The sequence below is a fragment of the Anguilla anguilla genome, chromosome 13, assembly GCF_013347855.1.
Source record: "Anguilla anguilla isolate fAngAng1 chromosome 13, fAngAng1.pri, whole genome shotgun sequence".
Classification (NCBI taxonomy): domain Eukaryota; kingdom Metazoa; phylum Chordata; class Actinopteri; order Anguilliformes; family Anguillidae; genus Anguilla; species Anguilla anguilla.
Genome location: NC_049213.1, coordinates 35,794,418 through 35,809,709, shown reverse-complemented (window position 1 = coordinate 35,809,709; position 15,292 = coordinate 35,794,418). Strand labels below are relative to the sequence as shown.

The 15,292-nt window shown below is 46.9% G+C and overlaps 1 protein-coding gene across 2 annotated transcripts in view; it reads left to right on the top strand.

Moving 5' to 3' along the window:
• The window catches only part of cdk18 (cyclin dependent kinase 18), a 64,583-nt gene that overhangs the window by 18,145 nt on the left and 31,146 nt on the right, over positions 1 to 15,292 (top strand). The window contains exon 2 of one of the 2 annotated variants that reach the window (XM_035389197.1): positions 6,975 to 7,104. In XM_035389197.1, the coding sequence (XP_035245088.1) occupies positions 6,993 to 7,104 (112 nt within the window). In that variant the 5' untranslated portion in view covers positions 6,975 to 6,992. Of the gene's footprint in view, positions 1 to 6,974; positions 7,111 to 15,292 lie in introns of both variants that reach the window. The other variant, XM_035389196.1, reaches the window with a different exon arrangement.

The following is a 15,292-nucleotide window of genomic DNA, read 5'->3' as shown; positions in this document are numbered from 1 at the left end:
TTGGGGAAGAGCTCTGAGACACCTGAGCCTCAGACCGGGAGAGAACAGATGAAGATGCACCCCCCCGCCCCCCCACCCAACCCCCGCCCCCCCCCCCCCCCAGAGCCTAAAGATGATTGAGTTTAATAATGACATGGCAGATGTTATGCGCTTGACAGAATTGCTATATGAGGGTGGTATTCTTCAGCAAAACGAGTGCCCGTGATTGCTAGAGAAGAGGAGGGGGACGGTACTCTTGGGTGAGAGGCCGGACCTTGCACTGCTTGTCCCATTTTAAAAGTCTCTGGGCACCAGGCCCCTCTTAGTGGCTCACCAGGCATGCTCGGGGAATAGCTGGCTGCAGAGCACAGAGGATTAGATTTAACCCTGATCTGGGCTTTAAGACAAATCAACATGAGTCACCCCTGCTGCGGATCAACTTAATGGGCCACCCAGGTTCGAGGACTTTCCCCAGCTGAACACAAAAAAACGTTCTCGTAATGTTGATGGAATGTTTTGTCAATGATATAACATTGCCACGACATAGCAGCAACATTGTGAGAACTTGTTGATGTAGTCTGGAATTAACAGTATTACAAATCTCCCTTTTTTTTGCCAGAACAATCCCCTTCAAGGGCCAGTGAAATATGCTGAGGACTGTGTCTTGCAGGGCTATCCAACCCGGTTCCTGGAGAATCACAAGGCTTTTGGTCTTGAGCGTCTCATGAACTTTAAATTTTTCAGCAACTCATGAACCCTGAACATAAATTCATGGACATTAGGTTACTCTTAGGGCAGTTCTCTGATCGCCAGACTTCATAATCCAACAGCACGTGCCTTCATTCTGACGGGTTCTTGAGTTCCAAGCCAACCATCCAATTAGTCTCAGCTGCACTCTGTCAAGTCTGCCAGTTCCTATATGTGTTCCGGCTGTTTTTCTTGCAATAATCCTTTTTTAATAGGTCTCCCACAAACATCAGTGGAACGCCATAGAAGCCCAGGGTGCTTTGCACTGTGAAGTCAGTTTTGAAATGTAAAAAAACAAAAGTTGAAAGGAAAAAAAATGAGAAGGCATTTGAGCATTTGGTCGGGGACCATATTCAAGTCAAACCATTAGGAATATCTGCCCTACTGCTGCTCAGAGATACTGTAATTGTTTTGGGTCTTTTTTTAGGATGAAATGGCAGTTCTTGTTTTCGTTTTCATTTTTATTCATTTTTCATTGCAAAGTGAGAATTTTCTTGGTTTAAAAACAGCCCACAGCATTGCAAGGTGCATAACCTGAGCAGTTCCCCCACACCTATCGCTGTGAGGGCCTCTCGTATCTTTTCTGCAGCATACGATGGATTCAGACCAATCAGAGAACTCTCCCTGCAGTATAAGATGGATTCAGACCAATCAGAGCACTCTCCCTGTAGTATAAGATGGATTCAGACCAATCAGAGCACTCTCCCTGCAGTATAAGATGGATTCAGACCAATCAGAGAACTCTCTCTGCGGTATAAGATGGATTCCGACCAATCAGCCCTCCTCACACAGTGCTACTGCTATCTGCCCAGAACAGCCTGGCATCTTCTTCCCCAAAGCTATCAATCTGGACAGTGTGTGTGTGTATGCGTGTGTGTGTGTGTGTGTGTGTATTTATATCTATGTGTGGCACGACTCATGATGCCCTCTGCTGGAACCAGGCCCCTGGTAGAGGACAGCCAGGGTGGTGAGCGGGCAGGCAGGGCCAGGCGGGGTTGGGGGGGGGGGGCAAAAAACCCCCCCACTGCCCCCACGTCCCGTTCCTATTACGGGCGCTGACACATACAGGGGGCTGATGGAATGTGGCAGTCAGATAAGGCCCTATCAGAGGGACGGCCCGGTGATTTAAGCGCATTTCACCGCTCTCACATCGCTTCCCCGTTCTCTACGGCCCGAGCGAGCGAGCGAGCGATAAATCACCGATCGGAGACGACGCCGAGGACTCCGACGCCGCGGGACGGGGGCGGGTGGGGCGCTCCTTACGCGAGCGGGAACCGCGGCGGCTCGTGGCCGCGATTTGTACCCGGGGAGCGCGGATCGGAAACTGTCACATCTCGAGGGGGGGGGGGGGGGGGGGGGGAGGTCCGCGTCTCGTTATCCCGAGCTTTAGAGAAGAGCAGGCTTTCCCCCCCCCCCCCCCCCCCCCCCCCCCCCAGGTTCGATCGATCGGGAATGTTAAAAGGAAACCTTTCTCGTTACATTGAAAAATGACGGTCATCTTTGCCTGAAGGTGGATCGTTCTCGAGTGATCTATTTCATGCCCTGACCCCCGTTTTATTTGAAGACGACAAAAAAAAAATTTTGTAACAAAAATACTCGTTAGGCCTGAGATAGCAAGCTCAAGAAAGAAAATGGCAGGCACCCAAACAAACATCACAACTGGAATTGCTCTGTAATATCTTTAAGCAAGTCATTTCACCACCAGTGGATTGTACAGATTTCCTTCTAATTATCATCAACAAAAGATTAAACATGAAAAACCCTGGGCGGTTTAACCAGTGACTCATGCAATAAGCCAGTAGAACTTTACAGATGCTGATTATGAACATGCAAAGGGCTGGTGAAATAGGCGGTACCCAACATACTGCCTGGTGCCACAACGGTGTTTTACCAGGCCTGTCCAATGAAAAAGCACGAAAGGAGCCATCAATCAGTCAGTCCCCACCCCTTTACAAGGGCTGATGGGTAAAGAGAAGAGAAATCTATTTTAAAGCTCAGGGTTGCCGTCCAAACTGCAAATTCACAATGGAGGAAACGGCAACTGAAGGGATATTACAACAATGATTTCAGTGATTATGTCACAGTGATATTACATCATTAAAATAAAACAGGCTTCACCAATGAACATAGTAATCAGTGCAGTTGAACGAGTATGCATTGATTGCCAACTAATTTAATATAAAAATTGATTGGTTTTTGATTTTTAATGCGATTTCAACATTGAGATAGTCCATGTATTTCCCATGTAATAGTCACTGTTACATGCAATTCCCGTGCAATGCAGTCTCTGGAACATGTAATTACCATGTAATGCAGTCACAGTTACATGTAATTACCATGTAATGCAATCCCTGCTATTCAGGAAAAGGGAAGTAGCACAAAATCATCAACATCCAGGCTGTTAAATCTGTATCATTTATATTGGCATTTTGCTTAAGTTATACCCAAAGAAAATGCACAGTCCTCATCGCAAATAGAGCTTCTCAAGTAATGGGGTAGTATGACCAGCTTACCGGAACAGCGTTGTAAACCTAATTGTTCTAAAAGTGGTCATGTTACAAATGAAATGGATATAAAAAGAGTGCCGGCATTATCTCTACTTCTGTGCAACAAAAAAATGAACGGTAGAGGCTCAAAAGCTTTTGTGCAGAGACACTATTAAGTAGTCCTCAAATAGAGATTCCATTGTGCGACTCAGTTCTATGCAGGAAGGTGTTCAAAAGAATTCAAAGTGGATTTTGCTGACTTTTTCTGTCCAGGGGCTCTCATGAAACTTTTAATTTAACCGTTTAATCTTTGTACAATGACGAAGCCTTACTAACATTATGCCTACTATAAAACTCCTGATGCGGTTAAGGGCCTTTATCTATGATGATTAAGACCCTTAACAACCATTGATAGCATATAACTGAATGAAGGACAAAAAAGGACAAGAAAGAAACGCATATGTGAAAGGAACGATGATGTCATAAAAGGGTAATGACATCATGCACACCGTGACTACACTGTATGCGCACAGACAAGCAATTAGTAAAACAATTAGGGACTGACTATGAGGAAATTGTCTTACACATATATGCTCTCTTGCCCTTGAAGTATATTTAGTGCCCTAAATGACACAAAAAATATTTTAATTGAATATATACTCTTAAGTATTGAAAGATTAGGTAGAAACAGACTGCATACATTCCGTTCAATAAGCCATTCCATTACTAATAAAAAATGCAGGTGTAAGGAAAGATTCTGAAGGCTTTTAATCCTGATGTAGTTCTTTTAAATCAAATGTATGAATTGCTTGGGGAAAAATATATATTGACTGCTACCTGCCCTACTCAAAATTTAGTAGACTATATTACAAATACACACACACACACAAAACACACATATATGCACACACACACACCCCCGCACACACACAGGGACACACGCGCACACACAGGGACACACGCGCACGCGCACGCACACACACACACACAGGGACGCACGCACGCACGCACACACACACAGAGGGACACACACACACACACGCGCGCACACACACGCACACACACAGGGACACACACACGCACACACACACACACACACAGGGACACACGCGCGCACACACACACGCACACACACGCGCACACACAGGGACACACGCGCACACACACACACACACAGGGACACACAAGCTTGTGAGTTCAGCAGCCACTGCATACCGCCGGTCTCCAAAGCAGGACTCCCCCCTGGCTTCCGATCATTATTTTCATCACTGCTGGGCATCTTTGGAAGCAGCCATTTATTAACTAACCAGCCTCCGCATCCCCTTGCGATGACAACCAGTACACAGGCAGGCCCCTAGCAACGGAAACTGCACCGGCTCCCGTCCAGTAACGATTCAGAGAGGGCGAAAATGAGGGGGAGGGTGGTGGGGGGGGGGCAGAGAGTGAGAGAGATAAAGAAAGAGAGAGAGTGACAGAGAGAGAGAGAGCGCACGCACAGGAGATGGTAAAGCAGAGAAGTGTGACAGTGAGATTTGGATTTGTACACCGTAAACAACACCCCATTGTCAAATCAACTCGCTGTTTCCCGGTGTCCTTGGCACCAACGTGCACGGATGCAGACGTGGATCTATCTGATAATTGGATCCGACGGTCTGGGACTGCTATCAGGAAGGAAACAGAGCCTTACTGTCTCCTAGAGTGAACATAAGTTTCCATATTGCTAAAAAAGAGTATTCCCTTTTTGTTTGGAACATTTCTCAAAATGGACAATAATGCTTATAGGTGTAGAAAGAGGAATTGTGATAGGTTAATTTGCCCCATTGGGGGGAAAACTGTACCCTCACAATACCACAAGTAGACATTACGCACAAATGAATAAGATACTCAACAAGATATTAACTTCGGCTGAAATGGCGCATTCATGGTAACATGAACAGTAATGGAATGTATATTGGATATGTAGATTCATGGATATATAATATTCCATATATAAATTATATATAGTATAATATTATACATTTTTGCATGTTGTTCCTAAATGGTGAACGCTACCGTTCAGATTACTACATATCTAAACACTGTTTTGTTTTAGTTTGGAATTCAAGCGTCTCTCAATAAAGAGTGCTTGTGAATGTCAGAGTGATTTATAAAAAAGGAACTGCTTGCTAGATTGAGACATGCAGGATACAGTACCTGTACGTGATTAGCCAAGGACACACAGTTAAATGAATCATTATTTGATAGCAAGGTTGCTACTCGATGCGGTATCTGCTTACTGTAGCTAGCTTATTACCCGGCTGTGTAAATAACCTAGATAATAGCTAGCTTCTTTATTGAGTAGCTTTCCTTGCTCTTACCTAGCAAACGGGCATCCTAATTTGTGGGTGATCCTCCATTTTAATTGAATTTTCTTTCTTCTTTTTTTCTTCTGGCTAGGTTATTTTACCCCTGTCTTTTGTTTTGGCCCCAAGGCTGAATGTCACTTCAAAGCCCGGTAGATGGGGATCAAGGTAGACTCAAGGCACGATTCAAACGATTTTATTTGACGCTAGCCCGAGCTTCAAAGCAAGCCGTGGGAGGCAGGCCAACCCCAAGGCCCCGCTGAAACGATACAGGAAACAATGGCTTCGGGATTGAAACGCGGTGTGAACATAATGTGTGATTTCCTCTAAGAGGGGGGAGAAGCCACACGCCTGGATTTTTTATTGGCACTTTTCGCAACAAATTGTAAGAGCATAAAATAAATCTTCTTACTTCACTGTGAGGGGGAGAGAAAAAAAAAGTAAATCAAGTTCTGGCTGTACAGCTTGTTCAGCCTGGGTAATCTCCTAGCCCGCTCCTGTGGCTTCCTCTCAGTGAAAACATGCAGCTATCAGACACATTTATCTACACGGTGACCTTTTTAAATGTTCCTAGGGCATAAACAGATTTTGGGAAAACAAATTCTTCGTTATGCAACTTGGGACGTGGAACGATCTGCAAAAACTGTACTCCCTGTGATCTCTCTGCGTGACAGCAAATTTGCTCCTTTGCTCCCTTGTTCATAATTCTGTGTAAAACAGAGAATAACTTTTTTCATCACGGGATACTAGGTTGTGTATTCTTTAATAATTGACTTGGTACAAGTGTGTGCGATTGTGCTATTTGTGTTTGTGTTTAATGTGGGCTTTTTGGGTGTTGTATTTCATTGCTGTTATCTTGGCCAGGTTTGCCTTGACAAAAGGTACTTCTGGTTACAGGTTCCTGGCAACCAGTTGGTGAATGAGAGTGCATTCCATAGTTTTCTAAACACTGTAAAACAGATTACTGTATGTGTTGTGCTTGTACACAGTAAAATGTTCAGTGTTAAATCAACTCTTAAGAGTACATATGGTCCCTATTGGGTCATCCTGGACAAAGAAATGCTTTTGACTAGGCACATTTCACTTTGTAGGTATAAAACATAAGATAAATAAAAATAAAGTTAATATATAAAAGACAGAAATGTGTATAAATATGTTTTTTTTTTAAACAGATAAAAAGCAATAAATAAGTAAAGATAAGTGAGACAACATCACTGTGATGACTAATTGTAATACTAAGAACTATACAGAATAGCACCAATCTTCAAATATAGCGTCATATGAATGTAAAACAGCACAGACACTGGATCTAAAGTGAGTGTCTTGTATGTGTTGTATGCACTCTGTTGGGCTGTGAGTTGACACTTGACATTTTCCCTGCGTGATATAACTGAATGCCAGTCTTCCTCTCTCTCTCCAGGAGCAAGCATCCAGCACAATGAACAAGATGAAGAACTTCAAACGCCGCTTCTCGCTGTCAGTGCCTCGGACGGAGACCATCGAGGAGACCGAGTTCACAGAGCAGCTAAACCACCTCCGCATTCACCACGGTGAGGGTAGGTCACCACCCACTGCTGCCCTGAATGCTGCTGCCTTCTATGGTGACCTTCTATGGTAATGGTGGTCGGTTAGTGGACGAGGCCCAGTGTCGGATCAGGATTCATTGATTGGCTCGAGGCAGTACGAGACACACTTCTACAACCAATCGTATCGCTAATGGGCCAGTGTAGTTCCGTGAATGCCGTGACAGCTGCTGCTACAGTGAGCTGCCAATCACTTTTGAGCCAATCAAATGGATTTGCTCTCCACTGCATTAATGATTGGCTCATATCGGTGAGTTTAAATATGATTCACTGGTTCAATCAGAGAACATCATACTCATAGAATACCACACACCACACTCACATTAGTAAAAGTGAACCTGAAGTGTTCGCTTCAGTATGCTGTCGATATATACAGTATTTAAAATTTAAAAAAGTAATTCCATATATGAACAAAATGCTGGGAGGCATTGTGAGAGGGTTTGAGTAGATCACAAATAAAAACTAATTCAGCTGCAATTAAGTATGTTCTATTGATGTCAGTTTAAGCAACACAGTACATTACAAGGACAGTCTCACAAATGGTTTGAAACATTTATCAATGTTTAAAAAAGCCGGAATTTGTTAAGGGTCAGAACATCTATTAATAGACGTTCTTGCTTATGCTGTGCCATTGTTTCAAGTATGTATATCAGCACTGTTCTGTTCCGAGATATACTTCCTGCTCTTGACAATTTCCATCTTATTCAGCCCTTGATAAATGCATCAACCTTTTCTAAATCTGTCCTTTAATCTCCTCCGTTGCGGCGCAACTAATTGAGTAAAACGTGCTTGAGCACGGTGCTGTTGATTTCATTTTTTGAGCTTAATGCAATCGAGCGAATGAGCGAACGATAAGAGACAATGGCTTCACCCCCATCGCAGACACAAAGCAGCCGAGCAGTAATCTAGAATTCGTCAAGGGTATCATCCACCAGTGCAGAGTTAGCAAAATGACTGCAGCCATGAACTTTGCCAAAGTTCCGATTCACTTCCAGGTCACCGCTATTGCTATTGACGTGAGGGGGGAAGGGGAGGGGGGGGGGAGCCAACTATCACCCACACCAACTATCTTAAGAATTTAGGACCTTCCCCAAGGGTATCATCCACCAGTGCAGAGTTAGCAAATGACTTTAGCCGTGAACTTTGCCAAAGTTCCGATTCACTTCCAGGTCACCGTTATGCTGTTGACGCGATGGGGGGGAAGGGGACAGGAGGGGGAGAGGTGGAGAGGTGGGGGGGGGGGGGGGGGGTGCAGCGACACTGCAGCAAACTGCAGGAGAGCTCCCCCCCCCCCCCCACACCACGCTATCTTAAGAGAAATCTAAAAGCTCAGCAGCGGGAGCAAACAGCTGACCAAACAGTTCTGCAATAACTGGCAGCCGGCGGGCCGCGGTCTGCTCCTGGAGAGAGATGATGAAAAGACAAATCCCCAGCCACCCGCAGATCAAACAGCGGCAGCCCACACCGCACACGCCGTCGCCCTCGGCGGCACTCACTGATCAACCCCCTCTGCTGGCGGGGCAGGGCCGCCGCGGTTAGCCGGAGCAGGGGGTGATAGCGGGTTCATAACCCCCCCCCCCCCCCCCCCCCCCCTGAAACGGGAGCTGGTGGAGCGCATCGCATTTCAAAATCCGCTTTTTTTTTTGGTTTGTTTTTTTTTCTTAATCGAAGAACAGTAAGGGGGGTGGGGGGGGGTGGGGGGGTGAGAGTGGAGAGGGGGTATTTTGACGGCACGGTCAAGGATCAGCGTCAGGATGGAAAACTGATATGCTGTGAAGGCAAACGTGCGTTTGGGGAGCTAGGGAGAAGCCGCAGAAGTGTTCTCGAGCGGCGGCTGCCTTTTTAAAAATCGGATGACCCCCCCCCCCCCTTCCCTTCCCTCCCCTCACCCTCTCCTCCCACCCCCACTGCCCTGCAGTGAGAAAAGCTGTCAAGCGATATGGATAAAACTTTCCCTGCCAGCTGCCGCGAGAGAGACAGCAAAGAGGGAGACAGCTGGAAGCGGGGGTGGGGGGGGGAGGGGGGGGTTGGTACAGATCACCAATCCCTCCCCCCACCTCCACCTCCTTTCCAGTAAGCCAATAATTAAAGTAAGTTTTCTAGAAAGCCGAAAACTTCTGAGCGATAGTAGCTGGCCGTAGTAAGGTGTCGAACTTCACCGGGCCTCGGCTGGGAAGACACCCTCCCTCCGAACCTCCCGTCGCTCCTCGCAAAAAAACCTCGCCTCGCGAAACTGACTTCGTTCGATTTCATTAAATCTCCCCCCAGATCGGTCCAGCTTCCATCTTGGCTCTGCGATGCGCGGAGGCACGGGCCCAGGACGCTACCAGCATCCCGCGCTAATTAACTCCATTAGATTGCCCATCTCTCCATCTTGGCTCCGGGAGACGCGGGGGCACGGAGAGATTCACAGGCTTGTGATTAGAAACCGCTGATTCAGTGGACTTACCCTGGTCTCTTGGCTCGCCATGTGCCGTTGGATGACATATCAGCGGAGTGGCAAAGCCTCCTCTTGCAGCCATGAGACTAATTACCAGCTGTTCCTTGGAAGGTCTGATGGGCCCCAGGCCAAACCGGGGGGGGGAGGGGGGGGGGGGGGGGGGGGTGTTGTGCACTGACTTTTCCATTGCGTAGCATTCGAAGCAACAGCAACTTTTGCGAGAAACTCAATTACTCCGTAATTACTCTTGATTAGATTTTCGGCACCTACGGGGAAGGTCCTGTCCACCTGAAAGCCATCACAAGCACTAACGCAATTGGACAACTTCCCCACCCCTTCAGAACTGACCAAATGCAGCATTAGGCTACAAAAAGCCCAATGACCAATTGGGGTGCTTCTAAACGTTTTCGAGTCCAGCTGCGTCACCGCTTGATGGTCCGAGCTGGCTGCTAGCATTCAGGGTCTACGCGGTCGTTCAGGGCCACAGGTTTTAAAATTTTTTATTTTTATTTTTTGAAAGCCATTTTAATTGTGATATATATATATATATATATATATAATATTACAAAAGGTGCAAAAAATAGCAGTTTTGATGCTATTGTTCAAGCGCCAGTTCCTCAGTCTGCGATTACCAACAGATCCCATCTGCCCCCCTCCCCACCCAACCGGTCCTCAATCGGCTGGCCCCCGGTGATTTCCTGGTTTCGGGCTCTGTTGATGTTGGGGAAATATCAAAGAAGCGCTGGGGAAATGTCAGCCCAAATCCCAGGCATCTCTGGGAGGGCAACAGCTGGACACACAAGGGCCGCCATTGGGCGGGAGCCAGGGTCTGAGCCGGTGTGTTTTCGCCGAACGCCGTCCCCCGTTCTAATAAAAGACAGCAGTCGCCCAGAAACTCCCGCCATCTGGACTTCCGCAGATGGCTCTTTTAAGACCTTAATTCCCGCCTGTGAAAACTTAATTCTTTCCCTTTAAATTCTGAAACTCGACAGTGTTTCCAACAGGCCCCCACGATGTCTCTTTCGGTCGTTTCCCTGCTGTTTAGCGTTTAGACATTGATAAACCGCAATGGACTCGGTGTTTAGACTGCGAATTCCTCGTTTTAAGCACCGTGCAAATGTCTTGCTCTTTTCCTTTCGGAAAACTGGCTGATTTGCCGTTTTCGGATCTCTATTAAAACGTAGGAGAATAATGACAATTTTAGTCAGAGCCTGTGATTGGTTTATAACACCAAACCCTGATTTGTGTCATTGTTTACAACAGTGCTCCCCAACCATATTCCTGGAGATCTACCATCCTGTAGGCTTCCACTCCAACCCAAACAAAGCACACCTCATTCAACAGCTATAGATATACCTTCCTGTAGGGTTTCACTCCAACCCTAACAAAGCACACCTCATTCAACAGCTAGAGATCTACCGTCCTGTAGGTTTTCACTCCAACCCTAACAAAGCTCACCTCATTCAACAGCTAGAGATCTACTGTCCTGTAGGTTTTCACTCCAACCCTAACAAAGCTCACCTCATTCAACAGCTAGAGATCTACTGTCCTGTAGGTTTTCACTCCAACCTTAACAAAGCACACCTCATTCAACAGCTAGAGATCTACCGTCCTGTAGGTTTTCACTCCAACCCTAACAAAGCTCAACCTCATTCAACAGGTAGGGATCTCGTTGAGCTGCTAATCAGTAGAATCAGGTGTATCAAATTAGGGTTGGAGTGGAAACCTACAGGACGGTAGATCTCCAGGAACAGGGTTGGGCAGCCCTGGTTTACAGCTGCTAATCAGTAGAATCAGGTGTATCAAATTATGGTTGGAGTGAAAACCTACAGGACGGTAGATCTCCAGGAACAGGGTTGGGCAGCCCTGGTTTACAGCAACAACAAAAGAAGAGGCATCTACCTTCCGTTAGCCCCACTGATCATTCACAACCGGTCCCCGTCTTTCCTTCTTCCTGGAATAAGAGTCGGGCTTACCGGGGGTTTGAAAATCCAGCTAGATCTTGACAGTAAAATGTACTAACGTGGCATACAAAGCGTCACATTTTTAGAGCACCCATTTGAAAGGATTCACCTTTCAGGACCTCACCCTGTCCTCCACGCAAAGCCACTCATTCCACCAATCACTTTTCTTTAAAAATCATTTTCACAAACTTTTTTTTTCTCCCCCCCCCCCCCCCCCAGAAGACATACTAATCTATTTTACTCCTGAAAGAGATATCGCAGAAGATCAGACTAAAGAGCTCGTACTGCAGTCTGAAGAGGCAGACAAGAGCTATGAACTGGAGAACTGGAGCAGTGTTCCGCAAACCTAAAAAAATAAAGATTTTTGTAATGCACTGCATAAATCTTATATCCCACGCCTGCATGCCCGACACTGCGGATGGAACAGAGCAGGATGACCTCATTGACTGGCAGCGTTATTGCCCAAACAACATTCAGATAAAGAAGTGATGTCTTCTGTGATTGGATGCAAGCCCTTGCTCCAGGATGCATCACTATCACTAGTTTGTCTAGTGTCATGATGGTGGGGTAGTTTTTCCAGTCTGGTTCTTTTCTCACTATCAGGGGTAACAGGAGTTCTATGACCCTTTATCCAGTACTCTGGTGTGTCTCTGCTTGACCATTTTGATTACAGTTGTTTTTTTATTTCTCTATGTTTCTTTAATATCTGTATCTATTGAGGAGGCCATGCATAAATTAGCATCATTTTAAAAAAAGACAAAGCATCTGTGAGAGATGTTCTTCCCCACAAGTTCAAGGTGAAAAGAGGCTCATCACCTCGAGAGTCTGCAATGCTCAGAGAAAAAACTGGGGTGTCTGCTACAGAATTCCCTCCTTGCTGCTAAAGCTGTTGGTGGATAAAAACAGATTACCCTACAAAAAGGCGGATGAGATGTATTTATTTATTTATTTTTTTTGCTTTTTTTGATTTGTGCCAGACCCAACCCCCCAGACCATGCAGGCAGAGATAAGAGGAGGGTACGTGAACCCCCCTAAGCTGGCTAAAAATAGGGTGCAGAGACAGAGGGGTTCGGCAACTGCTCCCTGGCTGTGATCATCACACGGGATTGACACAGTGCATTCTGGGAGGTGCCAGAAGGTATCAGTGTTTCTTTCTCCCTGTTTTTGTGATCCTCCCCCCTCCCCCTCGAACCTCCCCCCCGCCGCCCTTTGCCGTGGCGAGTTGGCATCAGCTCTGCATCGGGAGCGGCGAGACGGGAGGGAGCCTTCCCTCCCCCCGGAGGATCACAGGGCGGACGGGAGTGGGGGAGCAGGGGGAGCGGGGGAAGCTGGGGGAGCGGGAGAATCATTTCGGCTTCCAGTGGAACAGGCCGCCACTTACGCACAGCAGGGAATTCAGTGGCTCTGCACCCTCCTCCAGCCCAGAAAGCCGCGCTACACTTACATCTCAGCACCCACAGCGGCTGTCTGAGGAGGTGCCAGCCCCCCTCAACTTCCACCTCCCCCCCCCAGCACCCCTCAGCTCCCCCCCCCCACCAGGACCCCTCAGCTTCCACCCCCCCCAGCACCCCTCAGCCTCCCCCCCCAGTCCCCCAGTCCCCCCCCTTTAGTGTTTCGCGGGGATTATTTTTAGACGCGTCGCTTCCGCCGTCACCGTTGTTATTAAGACACGCACTCGATGCCCGAACACACGCGCTGCCGATGCGTTCTTCTGACGCCGCCGACGGTACGCTTCCTCCTCGCCGACCCCCGACGCCCCCGCCAATATACAGCCCCGGCAGAACGTTTCAAGATGGAAGAAGCAAAAAAAAAAAAAAAAAAAAAGAATAATAAATTGACTTAAGCTGGCTCGCTTATTGGATTGTCCTTTCCGACAAAGCGTCTGATACGTAGCGGCAATCTGTTCTAGAACTTTCTGCCAGAGAGCGTTCCGAGGGTGGAGAGGGGAGGGGGGTGGGGTTGCTGTTTATAAAAATACAGGACAATTCTCAGCTAGGTTATGTGATGGAGGGAAATTAAGGCGGGAGGGAAAAAAAAAAAAAAAAAAAAAAAAAAAAAACGACTTGCCTCTGATGACCCCAATTACTCACAAGGAAGATCAAAGAGTCTGCTGTGACTGTGATATTTAAATTATGAGCCCACGTAGTCCTCCGCTTCCACATCTGAAAATAAATGTGCCGTCTCTCCTCCTCGCGCATGCTGTGTCTTTGTGCCACGCGGAGAAAGCCTGCTCTCAGCCTTCACTCGCCTGCCTGCGAATACTAATAAAGAAGCTCTCTCCTTGCTGTATGTGAGTGGCAGGTGAGTGGGTGGGTGGGTGGGCTGCAGTGCAGCAGTCAAGTCCAAGTCCAGGTCGAGTCCCAAGTCTCCAGCACTCAAGTCCGAGACCAAGTCCAAGTCCCCCCCAATCACCGGTCCAAGTCCCATTCCAAGTGCTCTCTATGGTAACTCATATTAATGTCCAGAAACAACTTAAAAGAAAAAAAAGAATCACGTTACAGCTATTACATAGTTGATTACAAGTGCAGAGAGCCAGAGACATTGAATCCCTCTTCCTTTTTTTTATTTTTTTTAGGCAACATGACTAGCCCATAATACGGTAACTTATTACACAAAAATTCAAGTCCAAATCAAAAAAATCCCCAGGTCCGAGTCAAGTCCCAAATCACAGATGATCGCGTCCTAGTCAAGTCACAACTATTGTGACTCGAGTCTAAGTCCTAGACATGAGTACTGCAAGACGGTGTCCTAATACCACTCCAAACTCAAAGACTGTCTGTTTATGGACGCATGACAGCAGTGAGGTCATAGCTCCAGTTCTCAGCTGCTCTGTAGGTGTAACAGGTAAAGGAGAACTTATACCCGGGTAAGGACCAGGGTTTGCACCATCAGGCTTGCAGGTTTGATTCCCAAGTAGTACTCTGCTGTTGTGCCATTGGAAAAGGTGCTTCAGCGTACTGTATACCCAGCTGTGTAAACGGATAACTACGCAAGAATGCGTACAATAAAGTTGTGCAGGTTGCTCTGGATAAGAATGCCCATAAAGATGAGTTAATTCTTTTCCCTTTTGACAGGTACAAAACCTTAAATGGTCTCTGAACTCAATTTCCCATAGCGCACGTCTCCGCTTTTGTTCCAGGGTTTTAAAATGTGTTACGGCACATTTTAATATGGACAAAGCGCACGGAGACGAGGAATGCAATGAGTCACCGCGGCAACAAAGAGTTCTCTGGGCATTCTTTGAATTCTTCTGACATTTCTCTCCGCGTGAAAGGCAAATCCGCTCAGTGTTTTTGACTGTTTAGGTAATGCTCCAGACTGCGTTTTTCGCGGATCCATTTAGCGAGCGGGCGAAGATGACTAATAACACCGCGTCGAGGGCACGGCAGCCCACAATTGATCCCGAATGAGCTGGCATAATGCCAAACCGGTCACCTTCATCCCGAGTCAGCCGCTGTTGTTCACGCCACAAACCGTCATTATTGTTCAGTACGTCGGCGCCCCTGCGGAAGCAAAAAACAATGGTGTTCGGTTCCTATTGGTTGCGGTATGTCACTGGTGCTGTGAACACCATGGGGGTGTGGGGGGGTGGGGTGGTCTATGGAGGCAACACACTGAAAGTGTGTTATTTATATCCCAGCCCCCTGAGGTGAAGTCCCTCAGCACACATTGGCATTGGAATGGCAGGCACACAAGATAGCGTTCAGCCAAGGCCTGATAAGATAAGATTAAATAAACGAGTGAATCAATC